Below are 15,234 nucleotides of genomic sequence, written 5' to 3' on the forward strand. Positions count from 1 at the left end.
TCCGGCAGAAATCAATGTTATACATGGTGTCGGCCTGGCAGCAGTTACGAGAACACCCCACAAAACGGGACGCGTATACGTTAGCGCTACTTGTGCAGTTCTTTGCCCCCTCCTCCTACCGCTGGAGGCGTATCTGCATGAGCTTTATCAAGCACTGCGGAGTAAGTATTGGAAGGACTGGGTGATGTAGGGTCCCCCGTTTCGCCTTCCATGGCCATTTCTAATAATGGCCGACGCTGGGGGGCAGGTCGATGCATGCGGCGATGTTTCGGAAGAAGGATGCGGAATGATGGCAACTACCCTGGGTCAAAGATACCAAGGCCGGGCGGAAGGCGGTCGGGGTATACTGGGGGCTTAGGACAATAGCGTGAATCGCCATCTCCAAGGAGCAGCCATACCTTCATGGTATACGCCTCCCCATCACTCAAGCACTTAAAAAGAGATTTAGCAACTGGTCACCGTCCACTACGGCTAGTTTTACAGGGTCTAGATGCGATCCCTATCTTAGTGACTGGCTGGAGAGTAAGATGTACCTAGGGATTTGTGAGGGGGTGATCATGGACGTTAACGTGGACGGGCCCCCGCTCGCAAGACTGCGCGGGTGGAGGAAGTAGTTTCGTAGAGGCTTGCCAGTTCAGGCTTAGCCGCTTCCTCAGAGACAATTTGTTCAATTAATAAAGCTCAAGAGGGGACCGGATCCCCGAGAACGATACGCACGCAAACGCGGCCATCGCACGAGTGACCCTGCGGGCAGCTCTCTTCGACTCGGTGGTTCAGGACCCCTTCTACACACGAGGGGTGGGCGCGCATCCTTATTGAGGCTGCTAAGAAGAAGGGAACGTTGTTACAAGCCGACGTGCTGGCCGCCCTCTTTGCTTTTTGGGCCTTGCGCGAGCCTGAGCAACAACCCATTCTCAGCGCTGCACTAACGATGTTCATGAAGGTCCGTGAGATATTTGCCCCCACCTATCGAAAGCACCTTAACGCGGCCAGCATGGCATGGGACTACTACGAGTTCTTGTCAACCCTGCAGGCCGACGTAATTTTCGTGGGCGAAGCTTGGCCGGTGACCGGTCGTGCCCTCAAGACGAAGAAAGAGAGCTACAAGTGCCGGGGGAAGACGTCATCGTCGCGGGAGATGCCGCCGCCATAGAATGCCGTTAGAAGTTGAAGCCTCGAGGATTCCGCTCCAGCGTTGCAGGCCGAGGCGTTCCTGCACAGCCAGGTAGGGGTTTCGCGTAAGAGCTAGAGGGGTCTACCCGTTTTTAAGAACCCAGAAGGGGCTGTATTAGACGGAAAGTACGAAACTGTTGAAAATCCGTGGGGTGCGGGCCTCCTTGTTTCTGAACAAGTGGCTTTGGGAAATGATTCCCGTCTTCTGCGTCCTGACGATGACGAAGTCCTTAGCATACAACTAGTACCGACAGCATTGTAAAAATGCAGTGGGCAATCGGAAGCTCAGTGCGAACCAGTGTTACTGATAACAGAAGAACAGCTGAACTCTACTTGGTACTCTACCCTCCAAGCACCATTGTGGGGGGCGTTCTGAATCTCAGCTGAGAACCGTCGTGAGCTGCAAAGAGGAGCCACCTAATTAACATGAGTGTTCTCAATAGGCAGCTGATCTCCTCCCCTTGAGTATTTACGCATCCTCGGAACAGTAGCACAAGCGCGTCAGGCTGATGGGAAGGGGAGGAGGATTGTCATCCGCTGTAGCAACCCTTGCATCAACTCCAAATGCATGCATGCCCAAGCTCTGTTTGCTAGATGCGCAAGCACCGTCTACCGAGTCGCAGAATGTAGCATGCTCTGCGGAAAGCTTTCGCAGAGCACGCTACACAATCTTACGCAGGGCATGCTACATATTGCGACGTCAAATCCTTCTTTGCCGTCGGTAGTGAGCCTGCCACTACGGGGGAGTAGAAGTACGCGTGAAAGCTCTTCACAGAGCATGCTACGTGTTGCCATCCCAAAGACGGTGGGTCTCCCCCACAACATATGGGCCAAAAACGAAACAACTCCATAATGCTGAAGTGCTCAAGGAAAGATCATTCTATTTGCATTGATGACGCTGGGGCGTCAATTATCGGCAGCTGTCAGTTACCACTTGTAGACAGTTCGCTTGCATGTGTGGGTGTAGGTTTGCACCCATAGTGCTGCTGAGTCAACCTACAGCATGTTAATTCTACTCACGTTGAAACTGAATTATTTTAATTATTTGGTTGCAGCCGGCAGTGTAGGATAGGCAACAATGGGAAATTGTTGCATTCCTTGCATAAATGGAGACTGAAACACAAACGAAAATGGAACTACGACGGATTTAGAACTGCGTTTAAAAGCAAAATTTTGCTTATAATCCTGTATGCCAAAGCCGGGGCCGAAGAAAAGGGTCGTTGTTCTTCCATTTCTGCAGATGTGGAAGAACAACATGCTGAGCTGACTCGTCTATTGTATATTTGTCCTCCGATCTACACGCGTGCCCATGTAGTGTTGTTGCCAGAAGGAAAAACCGGCAGAATTTCTACGATATTCAACAACTCACTGGATTCCATGCGCCTATTTTCGTGCACTTAACACAGAAGTCTCCAATAGTCCTTCGACGGCAGAAACATTAGTGCAGCCAAACGATGTTGTTTGGCATTGCATTTCAACGGAAAATGGGAAAGAGAGGTTATTCGATTCGCTCCTTATGTGCTCTGCTCTACTCTTTTCAATGCAGATTCCCAACTTAAGGACAACCAAATTTCGCTCGTACTGTAACGGCGGCTTCATCTTCAAACTTCGCAACAAGAAAAAAATAGACAGAAGAAGCACGACAAACTGAACTGTTTCTGCCGAATCAAGCTCCCTGCTAATAAGAGAGTTTTTTCCATTGGCTTGTTGCGTTGGAGGTGTGTTGTGCTTAGCCGGCGAAATAACCGTGAACTTTCAGCTAGGGGCCTGGAACGATTCAGACCGACGAGGAAAATTGAAAAGAATATTCTACAATTCAAATTATATATCTTCAGCTAAACAGTATCTGTACATTCAAAATTCACAGAAATGTACCGACTGAATCCAATTGTTTACCGCCAGGCCCAGGAGCGCTACTGGTTGCAGCAAAATTGCTATGAAACATGCAAAAAAGAAGTAGAAAAGAACTTCGATTTGTTGATTTTTGGTTTCGCTGTATGTAATTGAATGCATGCGGGTTTCTTGCTGATCCTAGCCCTCAATGCATGATAACAAACCTGAACCTGAACGGACCACTCGATGGCCTCACGGCTCTCGAACGAACAGCCGTCAACATGAGAGTGCGCGTGCATGCATGCAGGGGAACCAGTAAAAAAGGAACTAGTTCATTAATATTTTCTATTTACTTGAGAAGTTCATGATTACGACTGAAGTTTTGCGCAGCAGTGTATCGCTTCAGCGCATGATGTCTTCTGCCTGAGGAGAGGAGAGCATGGTCTAGCGGAGGGCGGCGGACCGACCAGGGCGGCTGAAACTGTGTCTCGAGCGTACGGGCAACAGTTTCCGCAAGAGAAGAACCCTCTAAGAAAAGAAAGGCCTTTTTTAACAGTAGCCTAGCTGTATTTCTTGCTACTTGAGTGCTGCAGGACAACTCAGCAGCACTCGATGCCGCCTCAATGGCCAAACCAATTCGCGACAACGTCGAAAATAATGAGCATGAAAAAAATAGCCCTTTCTTCGATTCCGCTTCTCTTCGCTATCGCTGTCAAGGGCTACCGCCTCGAATCGATTGCAGTCGCCGGCACCAGCACCTCACCTCTGCGGCTTCATGATGACGGGGTGCCTCGGGCTCTTTCGGCTGGACGTACAGACGAAGGAGCAGAAGAATACGACAACCTACTACACTCCACACCCCCACAAACATCTTTTGCGGAGGATGGGGACGCCTCTGTAGTTCCTGTCGCAGCACCGGATTCGCGCCGAGCAAATGATGCGCAGCAGATTGCCACCACGCAGAAGAAGCCAAGGAGGGAAGTTCCCCTTCATGTTTCCGAAATGAAAGAGCTCGCCAGCGTCGTGAAGATATTCGTTGATACCGTGAAGGCAGATTTCGTTTCCCCTTGGCAGATGATGGCACCCAAGGAACACAGCGGGTCTGGCAGAAATCCGCCATAAAAAGCAGCGAATTAAGACAATGATATAGTGCAGGCTTCCATATGTATATCTTTATCTTCTAGGGAGGGCGTAGTAGTAGATTTACAGCTTTTTCGCACTTGAAGGTGCATTTTCCCGCTGTTTTTGCAGGTCGGGATTTGTAGTGGAGGGCCAAATGATAATGACCAACGCACACCTCGTAGCGAACCAAACTCGAGTGCTCGTCAGAAAACATGGGTAAGAGGCTGACCATTCACAAAACAACGAAAAGCAGAACAGGGAATTATGGGGAACCCAAACCAGGGAACCGTAACTTCCAGTTTATCCGATAGTTCAAAAGATAATAGCTTCGCAAGACGACTTTTTAGCAGTTCACAAAAACAGTCTCAGTGAGAGACGCTTATTGTAGCCTGCATGTTTTCATTTTTACAGCAACCCCAAGCGTTTTCTCGCAAAAGTCATTGCTGTTTGTCACGAGTGCGACTTGGCATTGGTGACGGTCGATGATGAAGTGTTCTGGCGCGGGCTGCAACCGCTGGCTTTCGGAGGAGTTCCACAGCTGCGAGTAAGCTCAGGAGCTAAATTGAACTTTGTTAAGCGAACTCGCAAAAAGTGTGACCTCATAAGAGTTTGACCGTTACTGAAGTGCACCGAAAACAGAACATGAAAAACACCGGAAATACACCGGAAATGGGCTTATTTAAATTGTGGGGTGAGCTTAAGGAGGCAATGCTTTACGTGAAAACTTGATTCTGAAGTGACGCTCCGTATCGAGCTGAAGGTAAATCTGCGTTGCAAGCACAACCTGGGGACTGTGGCAGCATTGGAATATTACTTCACGCATGCATATGTGAGAATGTGCCCCGCGTTTTCAGGAAACTGTCGTTGTGCTCGGATACCCTACGGGAGGCGACCAGCTGAGTATTACGGAGGGCGTTGTCAGTCGGGTGGGGGTTTCTATATATGCTCATTCTTACCTCGGGTAAGCAGTAAGCACTCTTGCTCGACTCAGCTCATCTGCGCATGACGCTGCGGATGTGCCTGGAAGATGACGTTGCTGCAGCTTTCGCTGTGACTGCCGTTGCAGCAACGTACACTTGCAGTAGCGCCTGCAGCAGTAGGGGATGGGGACGTGCTCACATGGTTCGATCGGGCTAGAGGTGCAGATACAGGAGGAGCTATTCTTGGTGTTTGCTTGTTGTCTCAGGCTGCTGACAGTTCAGATTGACGCCCCGATAAACCCAGGAAACTCGGGGGGTCCGGCAATTTCAGGGGGGAAGGTGGTTGGCGTTGCATTTCAGGGTTTCAGCGAAATGCAAAATGTTGGCTATATAGTACCATTCCCGGTGATTCGGCATTTTTTAAACGATATTGCTTTGCACAGAAGACACACCGGCATCGTCTCCATGGGAATCAAAGCGCAAGCAATGGAAAATGAAGGTAAAAGGCAGGCTGGACATAATCTTGTTCGCATGTGCAGCGCACACAAAGCCGAAGCCAAAGAGTTGTTCGTAGTTCCAACCCTTGGCCTATATATATATATATATGGGTGCTACTATGTCTGTGCAGCACTGAAGCAATTTAAAGGCTTGCACACTTTGCCGCCAGAAGCGTTGCCTGAAAACGTGACGGCCTCGGGCGTGTTGGTGGTGGCTGTAGACAAACTCCGATCGAATCTATACATGCAGGGGAAGATAGCGTTGCCGATTTCAAGGTATGAACAACTTCCGGAGGAGAGGGGAAACTGCGAGTATGGGGCAGCAGTGCCTCAACCGTCTCCCCCAGCTGCAGCTGCGGACTCTGAAACGCGAGCATGTCGGCCCAAGAAGACGCCGCGTCTGGCCCTTGTTGAAGAACAGCCGGCAGCAGAAGCAGACGATAGCAGTGCGCAGCAGCGAGATGTTAAGGAGGTCCCCGCAAGAGTCATTTGGCAGCCCGAAAACTGGAAGCCCAGCAGGCCCCCCTCTGCATGCACCCGCTGCAGCAGCGGGCAGCAGCAGCTCTCCCTTCCGACCTTAAGCGGGGAACGCATGGGAGCCCTGCAAGATCGAAATAAAACGCGCGGTTCTGCTGCATCCGCCCCTGTATCGACAGACCTGCAACGAAACCACAAGGAACATCGTGCCAAGAGTGATGCGACAAAAAACGAAAATGATACTGACAGTGAAGGCTCAGCTGAAAGCCAACAGGAAGAAACACGGCAAAATGAGCAGAACCAAGCAACTCGAAGCAACTCTCCTGACCTCATTGATGTGCATATTGCAATCCATGAAGTAAAATTAGAGGGAGAAATTACCAATGCGGAGACGGAACCAACGAGAGACGAGGCAGCTGCTCAGAGTACGTTTTCCTCCACGGCCCCTAGACCACTAGCCCATACATCCTAAACACCAAGGCCTTAAACCCTAAAAGAAGCACTCGTAGAGTTTCAGCACCCTGGTAGTTCGTGGGTTAAGGGCTTGAGATGTAGTGTTCTATGTTTGCATTCATAGGCGGCGAGTTCTCTCGTGCAAATAAAGAGGAGAGTGAATTGCCATCAAGCAGCAGATCGGCGGCAAAAGGAATAATTGGGAACGGAGAGGTGAATCTTCGGGAAGAAGGAAATAAGTTAGATGGACAGCAACAAAATGGCGCTGGCACAGAAGCCACGGAGCACCACTCCCTTGACAACCCCGGCTCACATGCTTCACCAACAATAACTGCACCAACAGCAGCAGCAGAAACAGCAGGAGCAGCAACAGCAGTAAAAGCAGCAACTGAAGAAAAAGACTTTCTTTCAGCGCGAACGAAACTGGAATCGCTTCTGCACAAGCTGTTAGGGAGCCGCAGTACACTGCACCAAATAAGGAGCCTCTTGCGCAACAGTCATGATAGAGAAACGAAAAAGAATGATGCAATTAAATTAAACAAAAAGCCCGTGATTAATGAGAGCGATACTGCCGGGAATGAAACAGAGGCAGCAGACCCTCCTGCAGCTGCCAAGGTGAACAAACCAACATATATTTCGTCTACGAACACGGAACAGCAGCAGCAGCAGCAGCATCAGCAGCAGGGAGGAAACAAAGAACGAAATGATGGCGATGCAGCCCAGCAGCAAGGCGCGAACCAGCAGCAGCACGCGAAGCAGTCTAACGCCCCTGATAAACTACCAAAGGAACCAGGTAAAAACAAAGAAAAAACCGATGAAAAAGATGTTGCGCTTGCTTCTCCTGTTCGCAAACTTGTTGAAAACCCTTACTTTGACCCTCGTCTGCTGGAAGAAGAGGAGTTTCTGGGGTTTCAAGAAGGCGACGTCATCCTCTCCATCGGCAAATACAGTAAACCCTAAACCCTAAGCCCCAAACCCTGACAACGCGCACTCTTCAGTGCTGAAGTGAGCAAGCGCCAGGACTGCATGCACACTGGCCTTGCACCTTAACACTGATCAACCACCCTAGTAGCGAAAGCACAAACAAAACCCTAAACCCTAAACCCTAAACAATGAAGTGGGATGTCTGCGTTGCAGATGTGGCGGATGACGGGACGGTTTCTTTTCGGTGGGTTTACTGTTTGTGTTTTTTCGTTTGTTTCCTTTGACTTGTTTTGCTGTTGAGTTTGCCCAATGAGTCTATGTATAGCCCCCTGCGGTATCTGCGCTGCTAGAGTTTGCTTCTGCTGCACTGCAGCAGCAATGTGCTTCTTGCTTCTCTTTATGCTTCGCAGAAACCTAGAACGCGTCGCCTTCAGTTATGTAATCACTGAACACTTCAACGGGCAAAACACCTGGGCGTATGTTTTAAGAGATGGAAGAGTCATCAAAGTAACTGTAAGTTCCTTCTTTATATATATATATATATATATATATGAATACATACTTACATGCGATTGCTTTATACCCAATTCTTATATATATGCAATATAGATAGTATATATATATATATATATTCATATAAATATAATATATATATATATATATATATATCGCAGATTCCATGCGTGTATGCACCTCAAGAACAAACTCTTATCTAAGTACACCTTGAAGTGCGATACACGACTAGTAAATTGAATACAATGCGGGGGAAGATGATGCTGTGTGCTGCAGGTGCCTCTAATGACGCCCAACTTCAAAGTAGCCCCTTTTACTTGGGATACAAGACCTTCTTATTTTGTATATGGGGGTTTCGTCTTCACTCCTCTTAGCAAAGTGCTGCTGGTAGGTTGGCTGCGTCACGTTGGAGTGTACGCACACCTGCTGCAGGCACGCAACACACAAAGGGATATGCGTATTCCGGCAGAAAGAACCTTAAACAACCCACATTTGAGCTGCTAATCCTTGCTCGGTGTGCTGCTGCTGCTGCAATTGGGCTAATACTGCTGCTGCTACTGCTGCTGCTGCTGCAGACTGCCAAGCTGCGTACGGAGGTTCCTAACATGTTTGAATATTTCATTCAACGTTTAGACTATCAAGAGGAAGAGGGAGATGAATTTGTTGTTTTGAGTTTGGTGGGTTGCCGACGCCGTTCTGTTTATTAATTCCTTTCACCTGTGCACATTTGTTTATCTGTTTGCGTGTGTTATTAGCATACAGTAAACAAATATAATAATAAAAATATGTATAAATATTTAAAATAAATACAAATATGCAATATACGTATATACTACAAAAGAAATAAAATACATGCATGTATGTACATTTCTATTCATATATTTCTATACTAATACACTATAAGCCAATGCTGTGTTTTGTGCCTGCACTAAATGAATCTTCCATTTATTATTATTTTTTCTCTTTGTTTTTTGTATTTGTTTCTTTAGATATTGGCGTCTGAGATATCTGTGGGTTACGAACAGCCGCCAAGCATTGTGCGGCGTGTAAATGGTAAAGAAATAAGAAATATGAAGGATCTCGTTAGAGAGATAGAAGCAACGAAAGAAAGATTTGTTGAACTTCAGGTGGAGGCCAGCGGAGCACAAAGAGTTCTTATTGCAATCGATAGACATAAGGCACAAACATCTCAACAAAAAATACTCGCAGAACACAATATCGCTCAAGAAAGATCCGTCGACTTAGTAGAAAACAAACAAAACACAAAAAATGTGCAACGCTAAGTCCGAGAAGCGTCATGCACTATGCTGCATGCTAAATATATGTATATGCATGTACATATATATAATATAATATATTTATACCTATATATATATGCCCTGTTCTGCTATGTATATATATGTCACGCCATATATATATATATATATATATATATATATACTTATTTACCTATGGTTAATCGTATATATATATATATATTATATATGTATATATACTATATATATGTATATTCCTATTCCTTTTATAGTTTTTGAATTCCGTCGATACGGTTTCGAAGAGCGGTGTACAGAATGCTAATAAAGGAGTGACGCCGTAAACAAACATTTATCATCTTTCTTACTTATTCATCATCTATAATATATTTATTAAGTCTAATATATATTATTATTATATAAGATGCGAAAGAAGAACGATGAATGGATGAATCCATGCATATATATATATATATATTATACGTATTATATATGTATATAATATTCTTATGTTATTCTATGCATATATTTTATATTACTATATATTCTTTAATTATTCTATATGTGTAGACGTAAAAGGCCGTAAGCAAGCGTAAATAGGGGTATGGATACAAAGATGTACAGGCATGCATGTTGGGGTGTACGTACATCTACACATGGTTTGAATGAAGATAGTCAGACGATAAGACGCTCTGAGCCAGACACGACATATACAGACAAAATTCAAAAAGTAATACACCTCTCTAGTTGCAACAAAATATGCTAGAGTTTGCTGCTCTTGCAGCAAAATGCTGATGCAGCAGCAAAATGCAGCAGCAGCAAAATGCTGCTGCAGCTTGATAGTCGAGATACAGGCGGCTGAAGCTGTCTGTAAGACAGCACTCAGAGAGCCGCCAACCCAGCACCTCAACAAGCCCAGAGCCCTCTAGCTAGCTAGCTGGCTAGCTAGCTAACTAGGACGCCTGCTGCCTTTCAAACAATAATTTCAAAAGTTTTACGTTATTTAAAGCATTGTCTCCTGCAAACGAAAATAAAATGGGTGTCTGTACACCCCGCCGCTGTGAGCCTGTTTCTCTTAATCAGCAGTAAGACTCGCAGCAACCACGCAGCAGCAAAGCTGCACTGTAGATGCTTGGGCGTGGCTAGCTAACTAGCTAGCTAGCTAGCTAACTAACCAGTGGGCTCTGCGCTTCTTGCAGTGCCTTAGTCTTTGAGACACAGTGGGGGGTTATGCATATACTTTTATACCCCCGCCTGCACACGTACACTGTATATACCTTACGCACAAAGATATGTATACGATATGCCATTATGCTTAAATATATATATTATATATATATGCCTCAAGGCACAGATATACAAATATGCAGGAGACAAAGCCGCAACCAAAAAGAGCAGCCAAACATCCGTACACCTCTGAACGATTAACTGGCTAGCTAGCTAGCTAGCTGGCTAGCTGGTTGAAGGGTGGAAGCTGCGTGGGAGTTGCACTTAGTCGCCATCGCTGCTGCTGCCGCTGCTGCTGTCACTGCTGCCTTCTTCTTCTTCTCTGCGTTGCTGCTGCCTACGCCTGGCAGTGCCCAGCATAAGGCCGTGGAATTGAGACAAGGTAGGGGCTTGTGCTGCTGCTGCTGCTGCTGGTCGTGCATGTTCTGCTGGCCCTGCAGCCTGCAACAAGAGACCATACACCCCACTCTAGCAAACGCATGCAACACCGTCTCCCTGCTGCTGCATGCATGCATGCATGCATGCATGCAGCAGCAGATCTGGCAGCCAGTGCCCCATGTCTGCACCGTTCCTGCTCTGCTCCCCTTTGTTTTGTTGTTGCTGCTACCGCATTACTGCAATGAGTTTGCTGCAGCTGCAGCAGCAACTATTTAGTTATACATACCTCGTTGGTTGCCCTGAGCCCTGCCTCTCTGTCTGCTGCTGCATGCGTATCTCCTTCTTTCTTGCCCCGAGCGGCAGCAGCAGCAGCAGGCCTCGGTGGAGCGGCTGCCTGCGGGACTGCCGCTGCAGCAGCAGCAGCAGCAGCAGCTCCTTTAAGCCTGAGACAGGTTTGCGTGATGCGCGAAGGTTTTTTGTCTTTTTTTCTGCATTGTACCAACACAGTAGTGGGGAAGGGCCCCGGTACGAGCACAGGTCTTTTGAATTTTGATAGAGGCTGGAAGGAGTAGCTGGCAGCATGCTGCTGCTGCTGCTGCTGCTGCTGTTGCTGCTGCGGCCTCAGGGCAAGCCAGAAGGAGCAGCAGGGAGTAGGTGAGGTGATTTTTAATTGAAAAAATAATTCCTTTTTGTTGTCTGCACGCCAGGTATATGCAGAGAGGAGCGAAGTATCGTATGCAGGAATATACCCCTGTGGGGTGTCTAGGCAGCTGTAGGCAGCCTCGCGGTGTACGTACACCACTTTAGCTGTCACCTCAGGGGGGAAGCAAATATCTGCATAAGGTTTTGCTGCTAAAGCAGCTAAGCGAGAGGCCTGCAGCTCTTCTACAGAAGGATAGGGCAAGAAATGATAGCAAGGAAATGCAGCGCTGTGAGACACTCCATCATGCACATTGCTGCTCTCAGGAGGAGCCGCTACGCAGCCTGCTAGCCTGCAGCAGCAGCAACAACAACAGCAACAGCAGCGGCGCAACAGCAGAAGCAGCAAAACCAAAAATAGCGAAAGAAAAAGCAGCAGCAACAGCAGCAACAGCAGTACATACACACAACAATAGCAATAACTAATAATAATAATATTAAAAAAACAGAAAAGTGAAAGAAATAATCAAGCCAGCGCTACAGCATGCATCACAATGAATGTGCGGTGCATGCGCAGTGTATATACACCATAAATGCGGTGTATATACAGTGTGTGTCGGGTGTATGCACAGTGTGTGTGGGGTGTATGTACAGTGTGTGTGGGGTGCATGCACAGTGTATATACGTGGGGTGTCTGCGCACCTCTTGGAGTAATTAATTACTTCATTTAATTCCAAAGGCCGCGATGCCTCGCACTCCTCCACTGCACGCAGACGGCGTAAGGCCTCCACCCACGGGGTGTCCTGACAGCACAAGCAGCAAACACAACACAACCAGCCTGCTGCTGCTGTTGCTGCTGTTGCTGTTGCTGCTGCTGCTGCTGTTGCTTCTGCAGCTGTTGTTGGTGTTGCTGCTGCTGCTGTTGCATATATTGGCTCGCTACGACAGCTGCTCCCCTACGTCTATGCACATCGCTGCAAGGAGCAGCAGCAGCAGCAGCAGCAGCAGCAAGACAACGGACTGCAGCAGCACTTCCGCAAATGAGACAAAATTAATTTCCCCAAGGAGAATACCAACGGCAGCACAGCCCGCAGCAGCAGCAGCAGCAGCAGCAGCAGCACTAGCAGAAACAGGAGCCGAACTAGCAGCACCAGCAGCCGTACCAGCAGCAGCAGCTGCACTAGAAGCAGCAGCAGCAGCAGCAGCAGCAACAAGAAGCTGTTGAGGGGCTAGAGTATCTCACCACTCTATTTGCAATTTTGCTCAGCAGCAAAAATTGCTCGCGGGGACAAAAACAATCAAGGAGAGAACAAACATAATCAACGTCAGCTGCAGAATCTGCTCCTTCCTTGGAGGAGGCAAGACCCCCTTCTGCTGCTGCTGCTGCTGCTGCTGCTGCTGCTGCTGCTGGCGGTGGTGTGCCTGGTGCTGGCGTTGCTGCATGCGCTTGCGCGGCTGCTGCTGCTGATGCTTCCTCTGCAGCGGCAGAGACGCAGGAAGCTGATGAAGTTGCTGATGCAGTATCAGCAGCAGCACCAGCAGTAGCAGTAGAGCTGAGAGGCTCCCTTGCTGCGACGCGGCTGTTGAATGCTTCCAACCATTCAGGAGATGAGGGGTCAGGCAGCGAATGCCATTCGGGCTGCACTGTCTGCATCAGCAGCCTGTACACCCGACTGCATGGGGAAGCAGAAGCTATGTGGCTGCTGCTGCTGCTGCTGTTGTTACTGCTACTGCTGCAGCTGCTCCCGCTGTTACTGCTGCTGCTGCTGCTGCTGCTCTCTTCACGTTTACTCGACCCCCACTCCCCCACCGAATCCAAACTCAACAAATAATCCATCGGACCCGTCTACGCAACTCAACCCCCCACACTCTAAACCCTAAACCCTAAACCCTAAATCCTCGATGGAGGCGGCATGCGTGCTTGGTGTATCGGTTCTCTGACGTTGAGGTGGGCGCTGACAGTAGCAAATTTAGCTTGGCTTTATTTCTTTCCCTTAAGTGGTGTTTGTAGTAGAAGAAGGTTTGCATGCGTAGCTGTCTGTACACTGGAGATGCGCAGGCGGGTGTCTGTACACTTGGGCAAAAAGAAGGCGAAAAGATTTCTGAGTTTAAAGAATAAAATTAAATATAATTATTTATTTTATTTAGTGTTTATTAAACCCATTTTGAATTAAAAGAAGCCATCGCCAATCAGGCAGCAGGGGGCCCCCGGTGGAGGTGAGCGTTGCATGCGGCTCCTGAGAGAAAAATAAACTAAATTTGAATCTAAGTTATTAATTAATTAATTTAATTAAATAAATTATTTACATTAATAAATAAATACGTACCTTAGATACAATACTACAGGCATAACTGCCGGCGGCTGCATGCAATTTGCCTCCAATCTTCCAGTGTACATACACCCCAGCTGCCTTCCACTAGGTAAATAAGCTGCATATACACCTGAATAACCCTCTCCTCAAGCCTGCGCACAAACATGGGCTCAGCTGTCGGCCTCCCTTGGCCTGGGCTGAGGCCTCCCTTAATAAGCCGCAGCAACTTCTGAGGTGTATATACACCTGAGATGAAGGCGACATGGACTTGAAACAAAGAGAGAAAGAGTTGCGGTGTACAGACAGCTGGAGGATGTACACTTCCGTGTTCTGATGGCCTCTCCTTTCCTCTTTCAACAGGCATTGCGCCCCCTTCTGGGAGTTTTAGGGTTTAGGGTTTAGGGTTTAGGGTTTAGGGTTTAAGATGGCGGGCTTCTCTTGGGGTATGCGGAGAGAGAGGCAGCTGCACTTGGAGCCGCCTGTCCTTGGCTGCTCCTTCCTGGGCACTTCTATTTCCCCTCTTTCTCTCGATGAATTACAAATTCAGGTGTATAGGGAGCAGCCATGGCTGAAGCGGGAGGGGGGGCCCGAGAGGCTTCCCCCGAAGCTGCTGCTGGCTGCTGCAGCACGTGCTGCTAAGACAGACGCACGCCGCGCTCAGGAAGCTCTGAGGAAGGCAGACAAAGCAGCAGCAACGGCAGCAGCAGCAGCTGCTGCTGCTGCTGATGCTGCTGATGCTGCCAATGCTGAGCGGCAACAAAGTGCAGGCCGCACGCAGGAATTTCAAGACCCCGAAGCAGTAGCGGCAGCGGAAGCAGCAGCAGCAGCAGCGGAAGAAGCAGCAAAAACAGCAGCAGCAAAGAAACGTATAGCTGAGCGTTGCTACGAACTCGCAACCTCCAAAGGCATGGCTGCCTCATATTACTGGGAAGGAGAAAAAGAAGAAAGTGAAGGTGAAGATACACCCCAGTTAACATGCAGACACAAAGGCAGCTGGGGTGTACATGCACCTCGACATCTCCAAGAGGCTGGATCAGAAGGCGGTGAGCTGAATGATATAAATAAATAAATATAAATATAAATGTATAAATAAATAACTAAATGCATCAATAAATAAATAAGCATAGTCATGTGTGTTAATAAATGTTTACACATGTTTTTGTATATTTATATATTTTTATATATTTTATAGTTTCTTGATGTTTATGTTGGGGTGTATATACACCTGAATTTATTATCATGAAGGATATATAAAACTGCATAATTTTACTTGAATATAATTCTATAATGACTCTATTTCTAGACAAAAAATTCTGTTTAATATTTAAATGATTTGTTTCTAGACAAAATATTATTTTTAATGTTTAAATTGAGGTGTATGTACACTTCAGACTTTAAATGTGCGGAGTTTTCTTCTTCGCGTTTTTCTCGCGCTGTTTATTTCGGCAGTCGGCCTGAGGATTTTATGGATGAAGAAGACAAAAGAGTGAGACGAGTGCAGCATTTGTCTGTA

General features: G+C 47.5%; 5 protein-coding genes across 5 annotated transcripts; 3 read left to right on the top strand and 2 right to left on the bottom strand.

Moving 5' to 3' along the window:
* Positions 1–90: 90 nt before the first annotated feature.
* EAH_00048920 (hypothetical protein) lies at positions 91–212 on the bottom strand (the record flags this gene model as incomplete). The annotated part of the gene is made up of 1 exon (XM_013391369.1): positions 91–212. A coding segment is annotated over one exon (122 nt), but the record flags the coding sequence as incomplete, so codon positions are not given.
* Positions 213–527: 315 nt separating this feature from the next.
* EAH_00048930 (hypothetical protein) lies at positions 528–1,153 on the top strand (the record flags this gene model as incomplete). Its single annotated transcript, XM_013391370.1, has 2 exons — positions 528–601; positions 778–1,153. The coding sequence occupies 2 exons, from the start codon at positions 528–530 to the stop codon at positions 1,151–1,153; spliced, it is 450 nt and encodes a 149-aa protein (XP_013246824.1).
* A 2,510-nt stretch (positions 1,154–3,663) lies between these two features.
* On the top strand, positions 3,664–9,195 carry EAH_00048940 (trypsin, putative; the record flags this gene model as incomplete). Its single annotated transcript, XM_013391371.1, has 11 exons — positions 3,664–4,106; positions 4,258–4,344; positions 4,540–4,672; positions 4,983–5,089; positions 5,315–5,547; positions 5,677–6,447; positions 6,600–7,424; positions 7,613–7,643; positions 7,810–7,912; positions 8,488–8,589; positions 8,902–9,195. The coding sequence occupies 11 exons, from the start codon at positions 3,664–3,666 to the stop codon at positions 9,193–9,195; spliced, it is 3,129 nt and encodes a 1,042-aa protein (XP_013246825.1).
* Positions 9,196–10,656: 1,461 nt separating this feature from the next.
* Positions 10,657–13,246, bottom strand: EAH_00048950 (hypothetical protein, conserved; the record flags this gene model as incomplete). The annotated part of the gene is made up of 4 exons (XM_013391372.1): positions 10,657–10,735; positions 11,520–11,762; positions 12,112–12,212; positions 12,653–13,246. 4 exons carry the CDS (start codon positions 13,244–13,246, stop codon positions 10,657–10,659), a joined length of 1,017 nt encoding a protein of 338 aa, XP_013246826.1.
* A 639-nt stretch (positions 13,247–13,885) lies between these two features.
* EAH_00048960 (hypothetical protein, conserved) lies at positions 13,886–14,790 on the top strand (the record flags this gene model as incomplete). The annotated part of the gene is made up of 2 exons (XM_013391373.1): positions 13,886–13,897; positions 14,146–14,790. The coding sequence occupies 2 exons, from the start codon at positions 13,886–13,888 to the stop codon at positions 14,788–14,790; spliced, it is 657 nt and encodes a 218-aa protein (XP_013246827.1).
* Positions 14,791–15,234: the final 444 nt, after the last annotated feature.

Source organism: Eimeria acervulina, genomic scaffold (genome assembly GCF_000499425.1).
Source record: "Eimeria acervulina Houghton genomic scaffold, Eah_scaff782, whole genome shotgun sequence".
In the NCBI taxonomy this organism is placed as follows: domain Eukaryota; phylum Apicomplexa; class Conoidasida; order Eucoccidiorida; family Eimeriidae; genus Eimeria; species Eimeria acervulina.